Source organism: Felis catus, chromosome E2 (assembly GCF_018350175.1).
Source record: "Felis catus isolate Fca126 chromosome E2, F.catus_Fca126_mat1.0, whole genome shotgun sequence".
Classification (NCBI taxonomy): Eukaryota; Metazoa; Chordata; class Mammalia; order Carnivora; family Felidae; genus Felis; species Felis catus.
Window position 1 is genome coordinate 60564261 of NC_058382.1, and position 23273 is coordinate 60587533.

Genomic DNA, 23273 nt, shown 5'->3' on the forward strand with positions numbered 1-23273 from the left:
GACCAGAAACACGGTCTCGTGTGTTCACATGTCCTCCTTGTCTTTGAGGAGCACGTTAAAGCTCTTCTCAGATAGGTTCTGCTCAGTTCTGGTTAAACGCACTTTGTTCCTCGGTGTTTCTTCTTTCTTGGCTGCTGTAAAAGAGGGTTTCTCTGCTCCTTGTCCGGAGTGGTCATCTGTGCGCGTGGAGGCATCGGTCTCGTGCTTCCCTGGGCCCTCTGGCTGCCTGGGTCAGCTTTACCGTGCCTCAGGCTCCAAGTCGGGTGCCATTTCATTTGCGGGTGTGGGTCCTTTTCCTCCTCGCCCAGCTTCCGCAGCTTCATTCGTCCGATGGCAGCGGCCAGCCTCTGCCGCGCCAGTGGATGGCCATGGAGGCCGTGGCCACCTTGCCTTTGCCCGGTCTTACGGAAATGCCCCTGTTCCCATTAGTGAGAGGTTGGCTTGAGTTCCAACGTATGTGTGTGAGTTAAGTCTCGTTAGGAAGTGTTGTCTCCAGCTCCCTGCGGTGCTTGTCATCGTAGGTGCGATCCTCTGTGGTTCTTCTCTTCGGGTCTGCCGTTATGTGTGGTATGTTCACGAATTTCCTCCTTGTGACTCATCCTCAGATTCCTGGAATAAATCCCACTGAGTCATAGCGTATTTTATTTTCTTAATGTGGTGTCGGATTCTGTTTGCTAACGTTTTGTGTAATATTTTTGCCTTAATATTCGTAAGTGATAAGATTTGCCTCTTACTTGCTCATTTTTCAGACTGGAGCCTTACGCAGATCCGTACTACGACTATGAAATCGAGCGCTTCTGGCGTGGCGGGCAGTACGAGAACTTCCGGGTGCAGTACACGGAGACGGAGCCGTACCACAATTACCGGGTGAGTGTGACGGTCGTGCACGTCTCCCCGCGCTGGTCCATTTCTTAAGATTACCCCCTTTTTCATCTATGGGACTTCATATGGTTTTAGTAGCACGGGCAGAGCGTACCAATTTCAAGTCCAGACTGACTGTTCGTGGAGAAACAGTTCGGATCCACAGGTTAAATTGGTGGTGGTTTCCTTTAGTTGGTCTGTGCCCTTGCTCTGGGTTTGTTAAAAACTAGGTTTGCCGACTGGATTATCGATACAGCTCTGCATGGGACTGTGTTCTGCCCTCCTGAGTGTGTTGTTACTCCCTCGGGTTCCCTAGCGGTACCATTTATAACTATGCTGTCCTCACCCATGTCCTCACCCACTTTAGTGACCCCCCCCCCCCGCCCCCAGCTGTGCCTTGCTGGCCTGGAGGGTGGGCCCGGGCTGTGGGGGTACAGGTGCAGCCTGCCAGGCAGGGTCTCCCTGAAGGTAGAAGTGACTTGTCGGAGCCGCTTTCCACCGCCTCTGTCCCCCACCACGTCCGAGGCTGCGGCCAGTGGCAGGGCAGGGGCGCACCTCATTACCTCACAGGCCACTTGAAACCCGAAACCCGTGTCCGTGCTGTGTGATTTGGGCTTTGTCCCGTTTTAACTTTGAACATTAGAGCAGACGGATGGAGGAGACCTGAGCGATAGTTCCGGAAGGCGCTCGAGGCCTTTGCCTCGGAAAGCAGGGGCACGTGCCCCGCGCTGTCCCCGCCCCTGGAAGGGGGTGGGGGCGGCCCCGGCGACCGGCGGACAGGGTAGCGGTGCCCGGAGGACGACCTGAGGAACAGAGCCGGCGCGGGAGGTGGCCCCCGCGGCCTCCCCGCCGCCCGCGTTCTGCCGGCCACCGCCCAGCGCGTGTCTCTGGCTTCAGGACCGCGAGCGCGAGCGCGAGCGCGAGAACCGGCAGCGGGAGCGCGAGCGGGAGCGCGAGCGGGACCGCGAGCGGGAGCGCCGGCAGCGGGAGCGCGAGCGCGAGCGGGAGCGGGAGCGCGACAAGGAGCGGCAGCGGAGGAAGGAGGAGTGGGAGAGAGAGCGAGCCAAGCGCGACGAGAAGGACCGCCAGCACCGAGACCGCGAGCGCGAGAAGGAGCGCGAGAAGGAGAAGGAGAAGCCGAAGCCCCGCTCCCCGCAGCCGCCCAGGTAGGTCGTGGGCCCCCGGGCTCTGGGAGGCCCGGCCCCCCGGTGGGGTCCCCGCAGAGGAGGGGGCGCGCCCGCCGGCCACCGCCCCGGAATCCTCGCCGGAGAAAGGTCGGTGTGTCGGGATGAGTGGGTGCCGGCCGTCCCGGAACGTGCGTGTCCCGGTGGGACCGCACCCCAGCGCACCCCGTCGCCACCCTGTGTTGGGAAGGCTCTGAATTCCCGGTCGCGCCGCTTTGGCGCGGCGCCAGGGAGGTCGCTCCGGCGGCCGGAGCGCCGGACCTCGAGCCCCCCCCCCGCCGTGGAGGGCCGGCCTCCCCCTCACTCGTCCTCCGTCTTCCGGGTGGTGGCTGCGGTTTTGTGCCGGTAGCGGGAGCTGCCGGGGTGGTGGCCGGGCGGGCAGTGAGGACGTGCCCTCCCGGTTCAGGGTCCGCGCATGCGTCTTTGAGGACCAGGGCAGACACGTGGTCCCCAGGAGAAGATCCCGCAGCTGGAGGGGGCTTTGTCTGTGTCCGTGTTGACAGCCTAACGGGAGGGAATCCACACACCCCGCAGTGCCTCTGCTTAAAGTGTACAGAATATTGTAAGCTTGCAGAATATTCAGAACGGTGGCCCCGCCACAACTTTAAGGCCCTTTTGTGCCCCAAAAAGAAACCTCATGCCCATCAGCAGTCACCCCTCGTTATCCCCAGACGCCCCCCGGCTCCTGGCAGACACGGGTGTGCTTATTCTGGACATAGAGCGTGCGGTCTTTTGACTGGCTCCTTCCGCCCAGCGTGATCTCTGAAGCGCATCCGCAGGGTGGTCGTGTCAGTGCCTCTGCGGCTGAAGACGATGCCGTCGTGGGGAACACGGACAACATTGCGTTTACCCGTCCTGTCCTGTCAGTGCACCTTTCGGTCGTTTCTCCCTTTGGCTGTCACGAACACGAGCATCGTGTCCAAGCGTTTTTGCAGAAGTGGTTTTCATTTCCCTCGAGTATACGCCTCGGAGTGCAATTGCTGGGTCACATGATAGCTGTGTTCAGCCTTCTGGGGAGTTTCTGGAATCTTCCAAAGTGGCTGCACCATGGTACATTCCCATCGGAAATGTGTGAGGGTTCTACTTTTCTCCACATTATCTGCTTTTGCCCTTTTTTTTTTTTTTTTTTTATCGTAGCCATCCACTGGGTGTGAAACGGTAGCTCGTCGCAGGTTGGTTTAGGTCTTCTGGTAACTAACGACCTGTTTAGTCATTGAAAGCCATTTCAGTCACGAAAACGCTGGGCCTCTTTTCATGTGCTTCTTGGTATATGCTCTTGGGAGAAACGTCTATCCAGATCTTTTGCCCATCTTTTAATTAGGCCGTCTTATTGAGTTGTAGGAGTTCCTCACGTTCTAGGTACAGACCCCTTGTCAGACACCTGACTTGCACGTGTGCTCCCCTGTTCTGCGGTTGGTGGTTTTGCTTTCTTGATGACATCAGCCTTTTTCTTAATTTATTTTATTTTGCTTTATTTTATTTTTTTAGCGGGAGCCTTTTATTTTATATTTTTTCCAGTTTTATCGAACTATAGTTGACATGTAACATTGTATACGCTTAAAGTATACAATGTGATGACCGGATACATGCACGTGTTGCAGAATTGTTGCCACAATGAAGCTGGTTAACAGCAATATTGTTTCACATAATTCCCTCGCGTGTGTGGTGAGAACATCCCAGAACTGTCTCGGCATCTCCGGTACACGGGTACACGATACGGTATTTCAACCGCAGGCCCACCGCGGTACCCTAGATCCCCAGCACCGACTCGTCTCACGACTGGAAATTTGTACCACGTGACCAACATCTTGCCATTTCCTCCACGCCCTTCTCCTGTCTGTTTCTAGATGTTTGGCTGTTTTCGATTCTCCGTGTAAGTTAGGAATATACAGTAAGAAGTCTTTTTTTGCCTGACTTCATCGAGCGTAATTTCTCAGGGTCCGTCCACGTTCTCACAAATGGCAGGATGTCCCTCTCTCTCGCGGCTGAATAACCGGCCATGGCATGGCTCCACCACACCTTCTTCATCCGTCAGTGGACGCTCAGCTGGTTTCCGTGTCCTCCCTTCGAGAAGGAAGCTGCGGTGAACACGGGAGTGTGGACGTCTCTTCTGTTTGCGTTTCGTTCGGATGTTTACCCAGAAGTGGTTGCTGGATCGTGTGGTAGTTCTATGTTCAATTTTTTGAGGACCCTCCATACTGTTTTCCACAGCGGCTACACCCGTTTGCATTCCCACCGACAGTGCACGAGGGGTCCCTTTCCCCACCCTCACTGACACCTGTTACCAGCTGTGCTTTAGACGACAGCCTTTTAAGAGGTGGGACGTGATATCTCATTTTGGGTTTGATTTGCCGTTGCCTGGTGATGAGTGATGTTGAGCGCCTTCTCACGTTCCTGTTGGCCATCTGGATGTCTTCTTTTGGAGAATGTCTAGTCAGGCAGTTGCCCATTTTTAAATTGGATTCTTTGGTTTTTGCTATTGAGTTGTAGGAGTTCTTTACATATTTTGGATATTAATCCCTCACCTGATAAATGGTTTGCAAATATTTTTTTCGCGCTCTTGTAGGCTGTCCTTTCACTTTGTTGATGGTTTACTTTGCTTTGTGGAAGTTTTTTAGCCGGTGTGGTCCCACTGTTTATATTTGGTCTTGTTGCCCGTGGTGGGGGTGAGACTCGCATCGAGGAGCTTTATTGTCGTGTTTCCAACTGGGAGCTTCTGGATTTCGTGTCTTTAATCCATTTGGAATTATTTTTGTGTGTTCTTACCTCCTTTGTTGTAATTGACCATATATGCATGGATTGACTTCTGGGCTCTCCATTCTGTCCCATTGATTTGCGTCTGGTGTTTGTTTGTTTGTCTGCCTTAAGTGGTCTCTGTGCCCATCGTGGGGCTTGAACTCACGACCCCGATTGCACACTCCACCGTCTGAGCCAGCCAGGGGCCCTGATATGTGTCTGTTGTTATGCTAATACCATACAGTTTTGGGTACTAAAGCTTTGTGATACAGTTTGAAATCAGGAAGCGAGATTCTTGATCCAGCTTTGTTCTTGTTCAAGATTGCTTTGGCTATTTGGGGTCTTTTGTGGTTCCATACAATTGTTTTTTCTATTTCTGGTGAACAATGCCCTTGGAGTTTTGATAGGGATTCCAGTCTGTACTTGGCTTTGGGTCGTGTGGACATTTCTTCTGCATCAGCTCTCGCGATCCGTGAACGCGGAATAGATTTCCGTTAATTGTGGAGTCTTCGATTTCTTTCATTGGTTTCATACAATTGTCAGGATACAGTGCTTTCATCTCCTTGGCTACATTTATTCCTAAGTATTTTATTTTTGATGCAGTTGTAAATGGGATTATTTCCTTTGTTGTTGTTGTTGTTGTTGTTGTTCACGTTGTTACTGTATAAAAATGCAACAGATTTTTGTATGTTGAATTTGTGTCCTTTGTACCGAATTCATTTACTGGTGACAGTTCCTTGGTGGGGGAAGCTGAGCTCTTCTCGTAGATCTCGTCCCCTGTGTCAGCACAGCTGTGTTTCTGACAACGAGCATCAGGACCGTAGTCTTTGGTTTCACGGTCAACTCTGGCCGCAGCAGGACAGTCCGTGTGAGCACCAGCCTTGACTGTTCCCATCCTCCAGATGGCGATGAGTTGCCCTCACTAAATTTGCTGTATTTTTTCATACTTTCCTAACATTGGGCAAAGCGATGTTTCGACAGAACGTTCAGAGTGAATCACACACCCTAGATGCAGAAACAGTTCATTCTCTGGAAGACCGCTTTGACGGATCTTTATGTTGCCGAAACCGCCGTTTACCTCACCGTGAAATTCATCACTTCGTTTGAAGTGCAAAGCTTGATTTTGATCTTCCTGCCCTCGGTCCCTGGAAACCCCTCTGCCCCCACCACCGCTGTACTCTTCGTCCAGCCTGGGCCCTGGCCACCCTCCGCCCCTGCTGGGCCCCCGGCGTCTCTGGGACTCTGCTCCGACATGGCTGCTCAGAGGGGCCTCCCCACCCACCCCTGTCTTCGCTCCCTGCTTGGTAGATCCTCACGGCTGTCGTCGCTCCCCGATGTCACATTGTTCTGTTCACATGTCTGTTAGCCTGTGCTGCCTTCTAAAGTGGGATCCCCAGGGGGGCACCGTGGCAGCAGGTCCCGTCTCAGAGCCCGGCACGGAGCTGGAGCCCACAGACCCTCGATGGTGCTGTGGAGTTGTTCTGGATTCGGTAGCAGCCTGCATTTTGCCCCGTCTGCCGCCGTGAGTGTTGTAAGGTGGACAGAATCGTAGGCTGAGTTCTGCAGAGAGGACTAATTCAGTCTGCTTTCCAGATTCATGAAATGGCTGTTTTCGTGCACATCCACATCCCTGGTCTTAGAAGGAGAAACACAAGAAAGATGGACAGGTGATGTGATGTCTAGGATGTGTGGACTCCCAGATCACATCAGCAGGTCCGTTCTCGTGGTTTGCTGGTTTATGAGCGAATTCACTCCTGTTTACTCTGACGACCAACCGCCTCCCTCCACTCCCTCCACTGACACGTCCTGCTCGTCTCCGGGAAGCCAGGTAGCTCTTCCAAGTTGGAGGTCTGTTCTTCCGGCACAGGGACCCCTTTATACCTGAGAGCATCCTTTTAGAGAGAGTCCGTTGGAGAGCAGCTGCACCGGCGGCTGTGTCTGTCTGTGCTTGTGACTGACTCCTGGGACAGACGCCTGCCTGCCACTCATTCCCGGTCCCGGTGCTGCCCGACCCCTGCAGAGGAGGTGCCCACGCGAGCCCAGCGAGACTGCGCTAACGGCAGTGGCGTGAGTCGGCATGGCCCCCGGGCACCAGACGCCTGTGCAGAACAGCCTCACACACAGCCTCCGTTTGCACAACCCAGGATCTTCAGGTGAGGGCCGGGGTCAGTGAGAACACGGCTGAGCCCGCAGGGCAGGTTCAGGAGGCTTGACTGAGTGGCTTCTTCCTAAAAGGAGGTGCGGCTTCCTCACCAGACCAGGCAGGCGTGCCCTCTACTTGTTTCTGCCTGGTTTGCTCCCTTCTGTTGGGCTCACGTTCCCCCCCCCCCCCTTTTCTTGCCTGGACTCTCACTTTCGCTCCTGCAGACCGTCCCCCACAGGACTTCTGCTGACGGCAGGGACACGTGCACCCTGTCCCTTGGTCAGGATTCAGCCTGTCTCACTGGTGCCGGGGAGTCTTGCACCCCATCTTTGATCACTCTGGCTGGAACCCTGCTGGCCCTGTGACCAGCCCGAAGGGCTAGGGTTTCACCAGAGCAGAATTTCCAACCCGGCCCTCCTATTTCCTTTTCCTGTGACCAGCCAGAGCCGGTGTGACTGCTTCTTCGGGAGGAAGCTGAATTTCCCTGCGGTCGTATGTTTGTGCGATCTCCCTGTCGTCGAAGAGTTTGTTTACTTAGCCCAGGATAGCTTGGGGATTTTACAGCAGCAGCTGGACAGAAAGGGTTCTCCTCGCCTGAAATAGGAGACAGACACGGTCACGTTCAGAGAGTCCGGTGGGAAGCTCTCGTCTGCGCAACCAGGGGGGCCGTGTGCCGGAGCGGATGCTGCACCGCCCCGGTCCTCGCAGAGCCCGGTGGACGTGACGGGAGTAGGCGATGAACTCAGTGCGGTGGTGGCTCTCCCGTCTTGTCTGCAGCCGGCACGGGCGCTTTAAACCCAGAGCCCCCGTTACCCAGCAGAGGGCACGGGCACGCAGCACGGCGGAGCGAGCTGTGGGTGAGGGCTGGCAGTGGCGCTCTGGGCTCCCGGTTTCTGCCCCCCGCCCGTCCCGAGCTGGTCTGCTCTGACACGGCACCTGGTGAGCTGTCAGGGTTTCTTGCCAGCTTTACTCTGGGCCTCGTAGGCCAGACGCGGTGTCGCCGTGTGCGCGGATGTGTCCCTCTCCATTTAGCTTGGCCTTCTGTAACTGTGCCTTTTGGGGTCCCTGGCCGCTCCTGCATCTGGGCTATTTGTAGACTAGACTGGAACCTCATAAACAGTCGTATGGGACGCCTCTATGTAAATAGAGGGAAACCCCTTTTGTGAAACCTTCTAATCTTTACAGTCGAGCCAGTGGGTGTGCTCTGGGCGGGGCTGAGGCGGGTCATGAGGATGTGCTTTGGCACAGGCAGATTCAGGCCATCCCAGATAAAAATAGCAGCTGACATCTTCCTGGAGGGATTGCCCAGACTGCCTGTTACCGCGAGAGCTGCGCACGGTTGAGGTGTGGTGCCCCTTGGGGTGACACGGCAGACTCCTCATTTCCTGGGAGGGAACCTCTGCCCGCCTCTCCACGTCACCCGAAGCCCATGCTCTCCTCAGGGGGGTCCTTGGCGTCTCGGGGTACGAGAGGCCTGTGCAAGGCCCATCAGTGTCCGGTCAGAGGCACATCGGGGGGTCCGTGAGCCCCCCACAGAGGCCTGCTCTGGACTCGCACCGGCCCGGAGCAGCTGGCTTGCGGCTGGGCCCCCGCCCTGCGTGTGTCTGAGCAGCTCAGGCTGCCCTTTATTCGCAAAAACCACACGTTGGGTTTCCCTTTGCTTTTGGTGACGCTCCGCTCCCGCCCGGCCAGCGCCCGTGCCCATCTGCCCGGCCTCCCGCCGCCCGGCCTCGGCCGCTGCGGTGTCTCCCCACCTTCCACGGCCTCCGTGGCACACTCTGTCGGGTTCGTGAATTTGAACGTGACAGGTCGTGGCCTGAGTGCCGACGACCACACCCGGACGACCTGGCCTCCCGCTCCGCTCCCAGCCGTGTGACGCTTCGTGCTCCGCGACCAGCCCGGCGTCGCAGATTCCTCCGAGCTGCTTCCCCGGCACTTAGGCTCAGCTCCGAAACCGTCCCCGGTGTTGTCTCCGGGCAAGGCACTTCCCTGGGGGTTTCCTAACCCTCATGTCCCCGTTCTGATCTCGTCTGGCGTATCTTTGAGGAAAAACGTGTCCTGGTTTTTAGCTTCTTGACTACCTACCCCCCTGAGTCATCCAGAACTTGCCCAGCTATTTGCTGAGTACGAAAAGGCAAATGATGGCCGTATGTCATGCTCTCAGGTGTGTGTGGATGTCTGGCGTGGGTGGGAGTTGGGGAGGTACGGATGGACACGGGTACGGCCGTGACACGGGAGAGGCGCTGGGGAGCCTCCTCGGGCATCGCTGTGTGCCCGCTTTGTCCTCTGCTCCCCCAGAAGTTCATGTTGGGGCACACAGGGCTTGTGTGTCCCTGGGTTTACTTGTCCCTGATTAGGTTCGAGTGTGTTTTCAGAGGTGCAGGGTGAACGTGACATCACCGTAGGCCCTTCCGTCTCTCCTCCCCTGGAAGACTGGGAGTGCAGCGGCCTGTGCTGCAGCATCCGGCAGGTCCTGTGCGGGCACCGAGTTGGGGACATGGGCGGGGCGGGGCGTGGGGGGGGGAGCAGGCTCCCTTGCAGGCGGGCGTTCCAGAGGGAGGGAGCCCCTGGCCGGGCCAGCGCCCTCCCAGAAGCACATGGACCGCCGTGGGTGGCTTCTGCCCGGTGTTGAGGAGGGTGATCGCGGTGCAGGCTTCCACAAAAGGCCCCACAGAGGCTCCGGGAGCACAGGCGTGCTGAGCATCTCCCACGGAAGGTACCGTGACCTTCCCAGACAGGACTGTGAACAAGTTAGGTGACTTGCGGTTCCCTTTTCCCGGATCCTTATTGGAGACTTAGCCCTTTGATTTTAGAAGAACTCCTTTCTGCTTTTACCTTGTTCCGCTTTGGAGCCCACGCCTGGCAGCCGTTCAGCTCGGAGTTTCCAGACACCGTTCCGTCACCCACTTACGTCACCGCCACCTCACACCCCTGTGGCCCGTGTGAGACATGAGGCGTGTCAGGAGTCGACCCGGGCCCGTGTCGTGTTGTGTTCTGACGTGGGCATTTGGCAGTCCTGGTACGGCTGACCTTTGCTCCTTGGAGTGTCTCCCGAGGCCTTGAACAAAGGCTCTGTACCCGGAAGATAAGCTTGTGTTGTAGCTGTGCTGGGAAGGCCACTTCCTCGGCGGAGGGACAGGAGCCTGGCTTCCCCTCTCCCTTGGGAAGGCTTTATGCAAATTCCACGCGCGTTCCTGACTTGGGCCTGGCCTCCCCAGTCACCTGCTGACTTTGCTGTTCCTGTTCCTGGGCTGAGTCGCCGCGGGGGGGCGGGGGGGGGCAGTTCCGCTGCTTTCTGTCTCCACGAGGTCCTTTGTCACTTGGCGACTTTGCTTGGTTTTCCAGGCCACGCGCGCTTTCTCTTCCGGGGTGTCGGCACTCTCTGAAAGGGGCTTCATCCTCAGGGGCCTGGCCTCTCTCTGAGAGCACAGGAGCCGCCATGGGGCCCCGTGTCAGGGGCGCTGCTGCCCAGGGTTTCAGAGCCGGCCGCCCGGGCTCTGCCCCCTCACTGACCGGGTTGTGTTGGACTCCTCTGCCCGCCCTGTGCTGCCCACCGCAGCCCAGAGCTCGGGGCCCCTTCCTCCTCTGAGGCCCCATGAGAGGTGAGAGCAGGGCACTGATAAAGACCCCGAGAGTGTGTGCAGGTCAGTACAGCAGACCGCTCCCTCTGCGGGAATGGAAAAATCTTTAGTACTTGGGGTTTTTCTGTAACAAATGTGAAACGTTATGGTGTAGGAACGTTTGGAAAACCTTACAAAGAATAGAGGAAACGGTGAAGAAGGAAAGACAGTGGATCAGGTGGCTGCTGTCACCCGTAGCCACACGTGCCCACCCGCTTGGGAGTCTGGGGATGCCTCGTCTGCCCTCTGCCGGCCGTCCCCAGCGTCCTGTGCACATTTCCCAGTGGGACTTCCTGTGAGCTCTTTATTGGGTGTTGCTTCGGTCATTTTCCCAGAAACACTTGCCATCAAAACTGATGGTTCCAGGTTTGTGTCGAGGCCTGAGACAGTTTCTTCCCGGTCTGGGTCCCCAAGTCTGCGGCCCCTCTCAGCAGTGTCTGACGTGGGGGGTCTGCAGAAGGGACCCCTGGCTCAACGTGCTCCCCAAACTGCTCCATTCTTGCGCCACCTGCGCGGCTTTCTGTGTCCAGGTCCCACATGCGCTGCTTACGTTTTTTGACGTTTTCACTTTTTAAGCTTGAATACATTTCAAAAGGAAACTTTACATCATTTCCGTAAAGCAGGCCAGATCATTTGTCCTAGTGAGTCACTATAGAAATAAATCAGAAGTAAAAATGGTTGTTTGTGTGCTAATTAATTAAAACCAAGACCCCCATTTGCCACAGTTTGGGGATCCCTGGTTTCATGGGGTCACTACCAGGCATCCAGCCCTTCAGAAGCAAGGCCCCCACAGCGCCCCCAGGCCCCGTTCCGGCACTGTTGAAGGAGCAGCTCATTGTGAAGCCCATAGTGTCACCCCAGTGTGAGCAAAAGGGTGTCCCTGGCAAGAAACACTGACTCTAAAAGAGGACGGGAGCCTGCTTTGGCCTCCGCTCGGTGACCTCAGTGCTGTGATGGGGACAGATCGGTGTTCTGTCCTTTCTCTGCTCACTGCAACAGTGGCCCTCGGTGCAGTCAGGGCAGCGTCACAGGCCTGTCCCTTTTTCGGCCGCTTTGCTGCCCCTGGTAGACGGGCCGCAAACCGGCCAAGCTGGGCCGTTCGATGACTCATGGAAACCCGGTGACCAAGGTGTTCTGTTTCCTGTTGCATTTTTAGAATGAGAGCAGCACAGGACGTGGAAAGGTGATGGCAGCCTGGGACAGCTGGGACAGCTGGGACAGGCTGGAATCGACAGGTTTTTACTTCCTCCCGGGATTACTTCCCTTGGAGGACACGCTTCCGAGCTTATGTGGCATTGTCTCTCGGGGTTTGGGGCCGACAAAACGGGGATCTTATGCTTCAATTTAGTGTGTCCCTAGGGCAGTTTTAAATGTTGGTTTTCGCTTCTGCTGCGGGATCCTTCGCAAGTAGCAGACCTGAAACTCGCTGGTGGTTCTGCAGACGTCGGCAGGTGCCGGTTTTTACGTATCGTGATGTGATATACTGGATGCTGGTCACGGCAAAGCCAAGGGGAACCGAGAGGCTCAGATGCTGGTGGTGGAGAATCCGCAGCAGCTAAAATTCTACCCAAAAAAGGCAGGACTTCTTATGAAGAAAACGGCCCCCACAAGGGAAGGCCTGGGTGAATGGCAAGATGCTCTTAGCTTAGGAACATGCCCACGGGAGGCCCGGTGGGGGGACAGCGTCTGCAGGCACGAGGCCGAGCACCTTGGGGAACTCGGAGCGTCGGGGCTTCTGGACCGTGCACCTCCCGGGGGGACGATCCTGGAGGGAGGGGAGTAGCCGGGTTATGAGACAGCGGCCCCCCGAGAGTGAGACACGCATACCAGAGGTGGCCCCGCATCCCAGAGCCCCTGGCGGAAAAGCCGCCAGCGCCGTGGGCCCCCTCCCCTCACGCCACCTTGTGCTCTGCCCTACGCGTCGCAGACAGAAACCGCAACTCCGGGCACACCAAAGAGTGGACTGTTAACACAAGGAAGGAAGGAACTCGAGATCACCCAGAAGAAAAACACAAGCGAGGGCGGCTCCGAGTGGAGCAGGACCCGTGTGCCAGAAAAGAGAAGGAGCCCATTCGATGCCACCACCAGAGTTGAGAGCCAGTAGCCGGGGACAGACGCAGGACCATGAAGGGCTCCCTCCCACGTAAAGAACTTAGCAGAAAAGTGGCCAAGAGTGAGGCCGACCGCCAGAGTTCAGGGTGGCCAGGAGGCGCGGGGGCCGGCCTTCCAGCCCCAGCTGCCGCCACAGGCACCAGGAGCCCTTTCCACGTACGCAGTTGCCACGTTGAGGGTTTATCTTGTGTTTCCCTGGTAACACGGGAACCCGCACGGTGAGAACGAGGTAACGTGGGCGCCTTCATGCTGCCGAGCGAGCGCGGGTTGGTTTCGCTTGGGGGAAGATACTTAACTTGTAAAACGTTCATTTCCTTTGACCCACCGTTTTGACTTCTCAGGAGTCTGCTCTTAGAAGAAACAAGTTGTCCCTGAACGTAGAAGGGGTCATTTTAGCATTATAGGTTAGAAACAGCCGATGGTGTAGGAATGTTGGAATTCTGTGGCACGTGGCATGTGGCGTGGATCATCACACGGTCCGGGAAGACCCCATTTGCACAGCAGGTGCCACGGGGAGGCGCCCCGTTGCAGCCGAGCGCTCACCAGGCGGGTCGTGTGTACAGTGGGTGTGAGTGCACGCGCGAGTGTTCGTTGTGGCCGACCGAGTGCGGGGGAAGGGAGCGCAGAGGCAGAGAGAGGCTGGCCGTCTCTGGAAAATGGGAGGACAGGATTTTTATTTGTTTCCTTGTTTGTACTTTCTGTGTTTTTTAAATGAGCTTTATAGTATTTAATTAATAAAGAACTATATCCCGGGACCAGCACACAACTGCTAGTTGTCTGGGATCCTATACTTTGGCTCCTTATTAAGGGAGGAGGTTTTGGTTTGTGGGGTGTATCTGTGGGCACAGGGCGCCCTGGCCAGTGCTGGGCCTCCTCCCAAGTTGGGCTGCTGAGGTCCCTTCTCCCACTTTGTCTCTGCCATGAGCTCCTGGGTGGTGTGGACGGGCTCACCCGTCTAGGACTCAGCCGCCCAGCACCTCCCACCGCCTTTAAGGAGGGCTCCCGGGTTCTTCTGCCGGAAGCCTGCCGTCCACCACAGAGTGTGGCTCTCACACTGCAGCCTTGATTCTCTTCCAGGTGACTTCTGTCCACTTGTGGTTACCACGGATGCAGCCCCGCTGAGATTTGGGGGAGATTGCTCATCGGGCCTGGCAGGGTCCCTCATACTGGCCCGCTAGCCCTCAGTCCTGACGCTTGCATTAACGGCTGTCACGGAGGAGCACCCCTCTCTGGGCCACTGCCTCCTCCCACCACCCTGCCTCTCCGGCTTTGATCAGGATATTCTCTGGGTGAATTAAACCAGCCTCTTTAAACCTAAGTCAGACGACAAACGAACCGTTTAAGGCTTGAGTTTCATGATTCGTCAAATCTCTAATGCACGTGAAAACCGAAAGTGCTTCGTTACCCTTAAATTAAGTATTTGTTGTGCACCTGCGTGCCAGCTCCACAGAGAGCATGTTGGATGGGCCACCTCTGTCCCTGTCCTCCCCAGAGTTTGTAGCGTGGGTGGGGAAGATAGGAGGTCAGGAAGCAGGTACACCCAAAAAGGTAAGTACCAATGCGGTTAGGTGTCCTGAGGGAGAAAGATGGGTGTGTCCCCAGGAAGGACGCGTGCGCGGGGAGACCGTTCACGGAGCGAGCTCTGCTGTCTTGTTCGAGATGAGCTCTGCTGTCGGTGGACTGTTGCCGCCCCCACAGGCGACCCTTTATGTGTCAGGCTTCCCTTGGATAAGGCACTTAACACCGTGATCTCACCTCTTATAAGGCTCCCTTCACCAAACAGCGGCGCCTTCGTGGAAGGGGTCCCAGCGTTGCTAACATCTCTGTGATTTTAGCCGCCAAACTGAGCCACCGAAGAAGGAGGCCGCCGCTGCCGGCCCGCAGGTGAAGCGAGCAGACGAGTGGAAGGACCCCTGGCGTCGGTCCAAGTCTCCCAAGAAGAAACTCGGGGTGTCCGTCTCCCCCAGCCGGGCCCGAAGGCGTCGGAAAACATCCGCCTCGTCGGCCTCCGCCTCCAATTCCTCCAGGTAAGGAGGCCGGCTGGTCGGAGTTAGCTGGTTCATCCACGCCACCGGACGGCCACGCCGCCCCCGCCTGAGGACGGTCTGTGGGACTGCAGGGGTGTCTGTTCCGAGATTATCGAGAAGCTGGGGTGCTAGAGCATCAGCGGCAAACAGAACCGATGCTCGGAGCCTCGGAAAGGCTTCACGCCCCCCCAAAATAGACACTTGAGGCCGGCCAGGATGTTGGCGACCCAGCCGGGAGCACGGACCCGGTGAGGGCAGAGGGGTCAGCCCCTCTCTTTCTGTGAGTCGGGGCTTCTGTGTGTCCACCGGGTCTGAACAAACAGACGAGGGTGCAGCCCCAGGTGGGGGGAGCCTGCGGTGGTGGACGGAGACCGGAGAGGTCCTGGTGGATCCGGGGTTCTCGTGACGTGCGCCCGGGGCCGACAAGTACGCGTGTGCGTGTGCACAGGTCAGACGTGCTGTCCGGCACGTGTGGGCGCACCCGTGCTGGCTCCGTCCGCCCGGGGCCCGCGAGCCGCCACCCGGCCATAGCGAGGCCGGCGGGCCGAGGCAGACGGGCCCCACTCGCGTTCCTGTCTCCGGCACTGCAGGTCCTCGTCGCGGTCGTCCTCTTACTCCGGCTCCGGGTCGTCCCGGTCGCGCTCCCGATCCTCCTCCTACAGCTCCTACTCCAGCCGGTCTTCCAGACACAGCTCGTTCTCAGGCAGCCGCTCCAGGTACGTCCCGGCCGCCCCACGCGGCCAGTGCGGGCGCCCGAGGGCGCGGCCTCTGTCTGACGGCGCCCTTCCGGGCTGCCCGGCTGTTCTCGGACGGCGTAAGCTGTGCGTCTCACGCCGTCTTCTGAGGAAGGGCACGAGGCAAGGTGACGCGGGGTGGGTGCTGCGGGCTCGGACCCGGTGGGAACTAAGGCCACGGCCGGGCCACGGCCCGACCACCCCCTCTGTCCGCTGGGCCCACAGCCGCGTGCGACGATCCTCACTCATGCGGAGTGTTGGGCTGTGCGTGAGCCCCGTCTGGGGATGTTACCACTTTTCCGTCGTCACAGGAAGTTCTGCTGGACGCTTCTGGAAAGATCACACAAGAGGTGTATTTTCCCCATTGAAAATAGACAGGCTCCGGAATCTTAGGGAATTCTTCAGTCATTTGTGTCGGAACAAAGTCGTCGGTCAGCATGACAGACGGGACCGTTCTGGGGCTCTGTTTCGCTGCTGTTGTGTGCTCCAGCCGCGCCCCCCTCTCCTGCCTGTGGGCAGATGCCAGCTGCTTGAGGCCCCTTCTGCCTCAGCCCGCCTGCCAGAGACGCCTGGCGGGGAAGCCCAAGCGTTTCCCTTTCTTTCCCTTTCTTTCCCTTAGTCCCGTTCGGGGTTCAGTTAGGAGAGGAGGGGTCCAAGACCACAGGACGGTGGGGAGTGGAGGACCACCCGTGCAGCGGCCCGCACAGCACCCGGGGTGCACCCCGCATCCCTGGACGGCCGCGGCCGGAGACATCGTCATCCCAGTCCTTGACCAGGACCACACACAGGCCAGACGCGTGTACACGCACATGCGCGCACACAGGCCCACACGCAGGCACACGCTCATTTGGGAAGTGTATCACCATGCGTTCTTGGAATAGATTGGTCGGTCCCACGGTGGCGCCCCTTCCTGGCAAACGGTTGCTTCGGGGCACTTACAGAGATGATTACAGCAGCACTAGGAGATCGCTGGAGCCACCGGACCCGATGGTCGAGATGGTAGCCTGAGTGCAGGACAGGTGGAGTGGGTTACGTGGGGCCTGTTTTCTGCGGACGTCGGATCTTGTGCAGCCCAAGAGAAAGAACAGCAGCCTGTTTCTGAGGGTGTCTAGAGGGTCAGCTGTGGGCACTGAGGCCTCACAACCTTGTGGCCAGGGGTTCTAAGCTATACTCGAGGGGTACAGAGGAAGGCTGCAGGTCACGGGGCGATCAGGGAGGGCTACCTGTGGGAGGAGAGGTAGAAGACGGAAAGGATACCAACCGGAGCATCAGTGGCAAGAGTCTGTGTGTGTGGCCTCGTTTAGGATACGTGGACGGTGAGCTGTGGGCCCGAGGCCCCGCTGAGCGATTGGAAAGCTTGGGAAATGCTAGCGGTGCCGGGAGGGCAAGATGTCGCCTGCGGTGTCTCCTCTGCGGGGCCTCGAAGGCGCTGAGGGGGATGGGCTGGAGGCCCGCGGTGCAGTGAGGCGTCCTTGTCACCGAGCTCTGCAGAGCCACCCCCGGGGACCAGCCCCGTGTCCCAGACCCGGTTTCCCTCGTCGGCTTCGGGATCTTCTCACATCACGAATGTAGACGTCTCAGCCGTTTTCACAACATCAGCCACACGTCCTTGGCCACCTGACCCTCCTCCTCGGGTTGCCACCCACTGCCCGCAGACCCCTCCCCCGTGCACACCCTTAGCGGCCGGGGCTGCGTAGCAGCGCCTCTGAGGACGCCCCAGGCGGAGGCGCGGGGTCGTGTGGCCTCGCAAGACCTTCCCTCGGGACTCCCACGGTGGGCGGCCCCAGCCGAGCGAGCGTGAGGACAGGAGAGTGCGGCACGTGTCCGCGCCTCTGTCTGTAAAACCGCCGTGCGGTGACCTCAGGGGCCCAAGGCGTCTAGCTGCTGCTCGTTTGACCGAAAACGTCGCGCGTTTTGCGCCACAGTCTCCAGGTCGGGAGAAATCGGCAAACCCGGAGCCTCTCGGAGGCTCCCTCTTCCGGGAGGCTGTGCTGGGTCCCGGGACGGAGGAGGCAGCCTGGCCGGCCTCAGAGCCTCCCGGCCAGCTCCCCCGTCCTGCTGCTCACGTCGGAGACTGTCTCGGACCGTCCTCCAGCAGGAGCCACCCCCGCCCCGGGCCTCCGTGCCCGGCTCCCTCGCGCAGCCCTCTGTCCCACCGCTGTCACCGGGCCAGGTCGGGCTGTGTGTGTCCTTGCTGTCCCGCCCACGCGGCTCCCAGGGCGGCAGGACCCCCGGCCTGGTGACTCCTTTTCCCGCTGCTGTTTGAGGAGAGGACCGGGAACACCGAAAGCCGTTTTAAATCCGAGGCCGAGACTTGCCATGACCTCTTCTGCGAAGGCAGCCAGCGTCCCTGGCCTTGGTCGGGACCGGGGCACCGCAGTGCTCCCTCCTCACATGTCCATTTGCTCTCTAGGTCCCGGTCCTTTTCCTCGTCCCCGTCCCCGTCCCCAACGCCTTCCCCACACAGACCTTCCGTCAGAACCAAGGGGGAGCCGGCCCCGCCTCCTGGGAAAGCAGGGTAAGTGCCCCGGGGGTCAGGGCCTCCGCGCTCTCCCTGCCTCCCTCTCTCCCCACCCACCCCTACTGTGAAGAGGCCCCAGTGAGGCCCTAGAAGGGGGGCGGCGGCGCCAGGAGACCGGGCCGTGGGGGAGGCGGTTCCATCGCCCTCCAGGGGCTGTGTCCGGGACACGTGGAAGGGGGCGGCCGCCACCCCGGGCTCGCCGTTCACTCTCCCTGCTCCCGGCACATGGGACTAGCGTGGGAAACGGGAGACACCGCGGAGCGCCACAGGCACCACGGCACCTGGCGGGTGGCGCCTAGCCGAACGCAGGGGGCTCCCCTCCGAGCGCCGCAGGGCCCGGGAGGCTAGTGGTGGGGTCGGCCCCGCGGGCGGGGCGAGGCCGGGGCGCGGCTGGGCACAGGGGCCCCGCCTGCTCGCCGCCCGACCCCTCGGTGCCCACCGGCCGGGCCACGCCGCGCACGCTCCTGGCGAGCGAGTCCTGAGTAGCCGCTTTTAAAGCGTTAACGCGAATGGCGTCGAGGGATAACTCACGTCAGCGGCACCACGTCCGTCCAAATTGTGCCACCTGATGTACTTGACAAACGTGGGAGGCCACCCACCGCAGTCCAGACGCGCCGGCCCGCGGGAGGCTGTCCCCGGCCGGGCCCGCACCGAACCTGACTCGCCCCCGACGCTGGGCCGAGCGGCATGCTTTTTGCCCGGACTTTGTTTCCCGAACTGAGTGTTCGCCCCACCCAAACGATTGGCAGAGTATTTCCCCCACACTGACGGGAGCGACCAGCCCTTGGGACCGTTTCCCCTACCGCAGCGCGGGCCCCACGCCTGAGCGGGCCGGGCCCGGGGACAGCCCGGAGATGGGCATCCCCAGCAGGCACGGCGCCAGCTGTCGTTCCCGAGGGTTCCTCAAGGACCCGTCCCCGCCTGTTAGGCCGGGTCTGACCCTCCCCCACCCGTCTCCTGTCACAGAGAGAAGTCCATGAAGAAGCCAGCCCCTCCTCCAGCCCCACCACAGGCCCCTAAGACCACTGCTCCGGCCCCCGAGCCCGCCAAGCCAGGAGACCCTCGGGAAGCCAGGAGGAGAGAGCGGCCAGCTAGGAGCCCCCCCAGGAGGTAAGCGAGCGGGCTTCTGGGTGCCCTTCTGGAGATTTCTACGTCTTCGGTGCCAGAGCTGAGGGACTTGCCGGCCCTCGATTTCCCCGCGGGCGCGCTGGGAGGCGCAAGCCCCTGAGAGGGAAGGTGTGGCCGTGCGGGACGCAGGCGCCCCCTCGACACCAAGGAGTCCCCCGGAGAGAGGCTGCCGGGGGGCTCGAGCAGAGGCTGGCATCTTTGTTTTGTGGAGAAGCCAGCCTTGAAAGAGCAGAGCCCCTCCCACTCAGGGGAGAGCAGCAGCGCCTGGGCCTGTGGCTGTGGGGACCGGTGTGGGGGGTGGGGACCGGAGGGACAGGCGGCCGTGGCACCACCTCTCTGTGTTGCAGGCGGACCATCAGTGGCAGCGGCAGCGGCAGCAGCTACAGCGGCTCTAGTTCCAGATCCAGGTCATTGTCCGCGCCGCCCCAGCCCCAGCCCCACGCGCCCGCCCCCCCCCCCCCCCGAGGTGCTGTGGGGGCAGCACACGGACCGAGAAGACAAGGCACCTTGGCCGGCAGCCCCACGCCTGCGGAGGTGCTCAGCAGGCCTGAGGCCAGCACGGAGCCCTCCCCGCCACCCCATGCTTGAGGCACTCGGCCGACGGCCTGTAACCAAATCCGGGAAAAAAATGAGTGGGAAAGAATTCTGCTCTTAAGCTGTTTGGAGGGAAGACCGTGTGAGACCAGCGCTCGGGTTCCTGGATCGAACTTTCTCTTTGTTTCTAGGCAGCAGGTGGTTTATCCTTTTGCCCACATCTTCCTAAAATAGGTTTAAAGTCCCAGTGTTCAAGCAAAACTGGGTCCTCCCTTTCTCCCCTGATCGTTTCGGGGTCTGAGGACCTAGGAAGCGGTGGTCAGTGTTTTCTGACGGTGACCGGACTCTGCGGCCTGCCACGTGGGGAGTCCTCGTGGCGGGAGCCGTGGGGGCAGCGGCGCCTGCGAGACGGGCCACCGGTCCCGTGCTTCCCTGAGTCCCGTGCTGGGCCGGGGTGGCCCCTGCTCCGGTGTGCGGTGTGACTGCAGGTCAAAGCCCTCCCCTTCCTCGGGCCTCGGTACCTGGGCCTTCGGCTGTGCCGTTGCCAGCCTGGCTCCTGCTTCGACGACCCTGCCCGGCAGACAGGGCGGCTGAGCATTAGTGCGAGGGGCCCTCGACTCAGGGACGTGGGCGTCCCTCCACCGTGTGGCCCCTCTAAACCACCCGAGCACCCCCTGAAGTCTCAGGTTTTGTGGGTACACGTGCCTCAAAAAGAAACCGGGGAAGGTGGACGTGGAGACCCGCTGCCGGCCCCCCGTGGCCTCTCGCCCCCGGCCGTCGTGCGGTCACGGCCACGGGGGTGCAGACGTGCTTGTGTGTGTCCAGGTCCTTGAGCGTGAGCAGCGTCTCCTCGGTGTCCAGCGCCACGTCGAGTAGCAGCTCGGTGCACAGCGTGGACTCAGACGACATGTACGCAGACCTGGCCAGCCCCGTGTCCTCAGCCAGTTCGCGGTCCCCCACCCCAGCCCAGACCAAGAAGGAGAAAGGTACAGGGGGCTCCTCGCGTCCTGGGCATTGTGGCTGCAGAGGCGGGCAGGCCCTTTGTGGAAAGAGGGTGTGCGCCCGGCCTCGCTTGGTTCAGCAGGAGAGCACAGGGACCCCCCCAGCTTTGACACGCGCGCGTGTTGCCTGGCTGAGAGCACATCCCTCCTCCGTGGCCCACGGGAGACCGCCGTGCCAGGATGGCGACCGTGACTTAGCGTTTGTCGTTGGCAGGAAAGTCTAAGAAAGAAGACGGGGTTAAAGAGGACAAGCGGAAAAGGGACTCATCAGCACAGCTGCCCAAATCCTCGAAGCCTTCTGCAGGCGGGAAACCCCCGCAGCCCGCGGCCCCCCAGCAGGCGCCCCCCGGGCAGCCCCAGCAGGGCTCATTCGTCGCCCACAAGGAGATCAAGCTGACGCTGCTGAACAAGGTGAGGCCGTGGGCGCTGCTGGTGGTGCTTCCGGGAGCCCCGCTCGGTGGGGCCGTCCTGTTCGCTGGGGCCGCTTGACTCCTAGGATTAGACCACCGAGGGCCTGGAGTGGTGGCCGCACGTAGCTAGCTCGTCGTCCTGCCCTGGCCAACTGCCTCACGGGGACGGGGGGATGAAGCCCGGTGGCACACCCTGGGAGATCCGAGCGTCCCAGGGCCGGCGGGTGCTCCCCCTGGCCCCTCCCCGAACACCCGGGCCCTGCCGACTCCCACAGTGCAGCCCAGGGGCAGGGAGCAAAGTGGACTCGGGCTCTGTGAGCTGACGTCCCCAAGGCTGCATGGGACTAGAAGGGCGGGAGGCCTTCCCGGGCAGGTGGCCCCCAGGAAACACAGTGTCTGTGCAGGCACCTTCGCTGCAGAGGTTGAAGGCCCGAAACCCTGGGCCTTGCCCCTCTCGGGGTCCTGTGGGCACCCTGCGTCCGCCCGGGCTGCTTCCGCGTGGTGGCCAGCAGGTCGGGCCGGGGTCCTCACCGTGCCCTTCTCTGTCTCAGGCGGCTGACAAAGGGAGCCGGAAGCGGTACGAACCCTCGGACAAAGACAGGCCAAGTCCTCCTCCGGCCAAGCGTGCTAACTTGTCCCCAGACCGAGGTGAGCCCCAAGCCCTGCAGGGTCCAGTGAGGCCGGGGGGCCTTGAAAGATACCCCCAGGAACCGATCGTGTGGGTACATCTGTCAGTATCTGACGTGCTAGAGTTAAAGCTAAGAAGGAGATTGCAACGTGTGTTTATGTTAAAATAAAACAGTAGATTATTGTGTTTTAACATAAATACCACTTTTTATGAAAAAAATAACTAAATTGCCATAAACAGAAGGTAGTAGGTTTATCATCGTTTTCTTTTTTGAAAACGTCTTCACTGTCTGGATGAGAGGCGGTGGCTTGGTTCTCCTCTCTTGCGATGGCGCGGGACACACGGACTCTGGGAAGCCTGGTCCGCGAGCGAGCGCAGGGGGCAGGCGGGCCTCGGGGCTGCCGTAGAAACAGTCTGACCCAGCCGCCCGCACTCAGGCGATCTCTGGAGACCGGTGCAGACTGGAGCTCTGCCAGGGCGTCTCCTCCCTGCTAACCTGGGCAGGGGGGCCGGCGGGATCCCCGGGGCGCCAGGAGCAGGAGGGGGGCGCCCACCGCACGTGCGCGCCCGGACCGAGAACCGAGTGGCGTGAGAGCCTGTGTGCTCGGCCCGGCACCGAACCCCCCGCCCGGCGCCCTCTTGCGGGCCCTCCGTTCTCATTGGACAGCAGTGTGACGGACGCCTCCGACTTGGTGGTGTCACTTGTGTTTTCCCCGTGTCCTGCTCTGGCGCTGGCTCTGGAAGCACGGAGCCCACGTGGGTTCCCGGGGTCTCACCTCTGACGTCACCCGTGCTGCCCCGTCCCCTTCCTCTGCCCCTTGCCTCTCCCCGTGAGCTGCCACAGCTCTGGAATGGGGCCGCCGGCGTGCGGGAAGCCCACCGGCCCCGTCCGCATGCGCCACCCCGCGCCGCTGGCTCACGCATCATCGAGACTGAGGTCTCACCTCATCCCGTGTCGTCCAGGTTCTCGGGACCGCAAGTCAGGTGGGAGACTCGGCTCCCCGAAGCCAGAGCGGCAGAGAGGCCAGAATTCTAAGGCACCCGTGGCCCCCCCAGACCGGTGAGTGCCCCACCCCTGCCCTGGGCACACCATGGAGGTGCTGTCGCCGCAGGGTCAGCTAGCCAGAGCTTCCCTGCCCGGGTGGAGGCCGGCAGAGCCAACCCCACAGCGGGTCCTAGAATGAGGGGGCCCCGGGGGCACCAGGCTTTCTGGCGCCCCAGCTCCTCCCGCCTTCCCCGTCGGCCCCGCGAGCAGGAGCAGAGATTGGCTTCTGCCAGGAAACCGGCCGCCTAGCCCCTTCCCGCACCCCACTACACCCTCGGGCCGGAGGTCCGGATGGGTGCACACTCGGTTATCCGCCCGCACAGCCCCCACCCGCCCCGGCCCTCGGGGCTCCTCCCGAGTCAGTGTGGGCTTCTCCCCACCACGAGGAGGGAGCGGTGGGACAGGTCAGCAGGTTCCAGGCGAGCCCCGGACGCCGTGTCCCCTCCACCCCACGACCCAGGGCCCCTCCCACCGCGGCCAGGCTGGAGCGAGCACTGCCGGCCGGAAGCCCACCTGTCTCCACGGCCGCCAGTGCCCAGCGGGCCCCATCCACCTTGGGAGGCCCACGGCGTGGGGGCCTGGGGGGACG

At 60.4% G+C, this 23273-nt stretch overlaps 1 protein-coding gene across 2 annotated transcripts in view; it reads left to right on the top strand.

The window, feature by feature from the left end:
* ZC3H18 (zinc finger CCCH-type containing 18) overlaps positions 1 to 23273 on the top strand; it is a 58487-nt gene that overhangs the window by 34237 nt on the left and 977 nt on the right. For both annotated transcript variants that reach the window (XM_023245970.2, XM_023245971.2), the window contains 11 exons: positions 750 to 867; positions 1759 to 2027; positions 14492 to 14683; positions 15274 to 15399; positions 17831 to 17935; positions 18905 to 19048; positions 19414 to 19473; positions 20426 to 20586; positions 20816 to 21012; positions 21563 to 21659; positions 22603 to 22699. In XM_023245970.2, the coding sequence (XP_023101738.2) occupies positions 750 to 867; positions 1759 to 2027; positions 14492 to 14683; positions 15274 to 15399; positions 17831 to 17935; positions 18905 to 19048; positions 19414 to 19473; positions 20426 to 20586; positions 20816 to 21012; positions 21563 to 21659; positions 22603 to 22699 (1566 nt within the window). The remainder of the gene's footprint in view (positions 1 to 749; positions 868 to 1758; positions 2028 to 14491; positions 14684 to 15273; positions 15400 to 17830; positions 17936 to 18904; positions 19049 to 19413; positions 19474 to 20425; positions 20587 to 20815; positions 21013 to 21562; positions 21660 to 22602; positions 22700 to 23273) is intronic.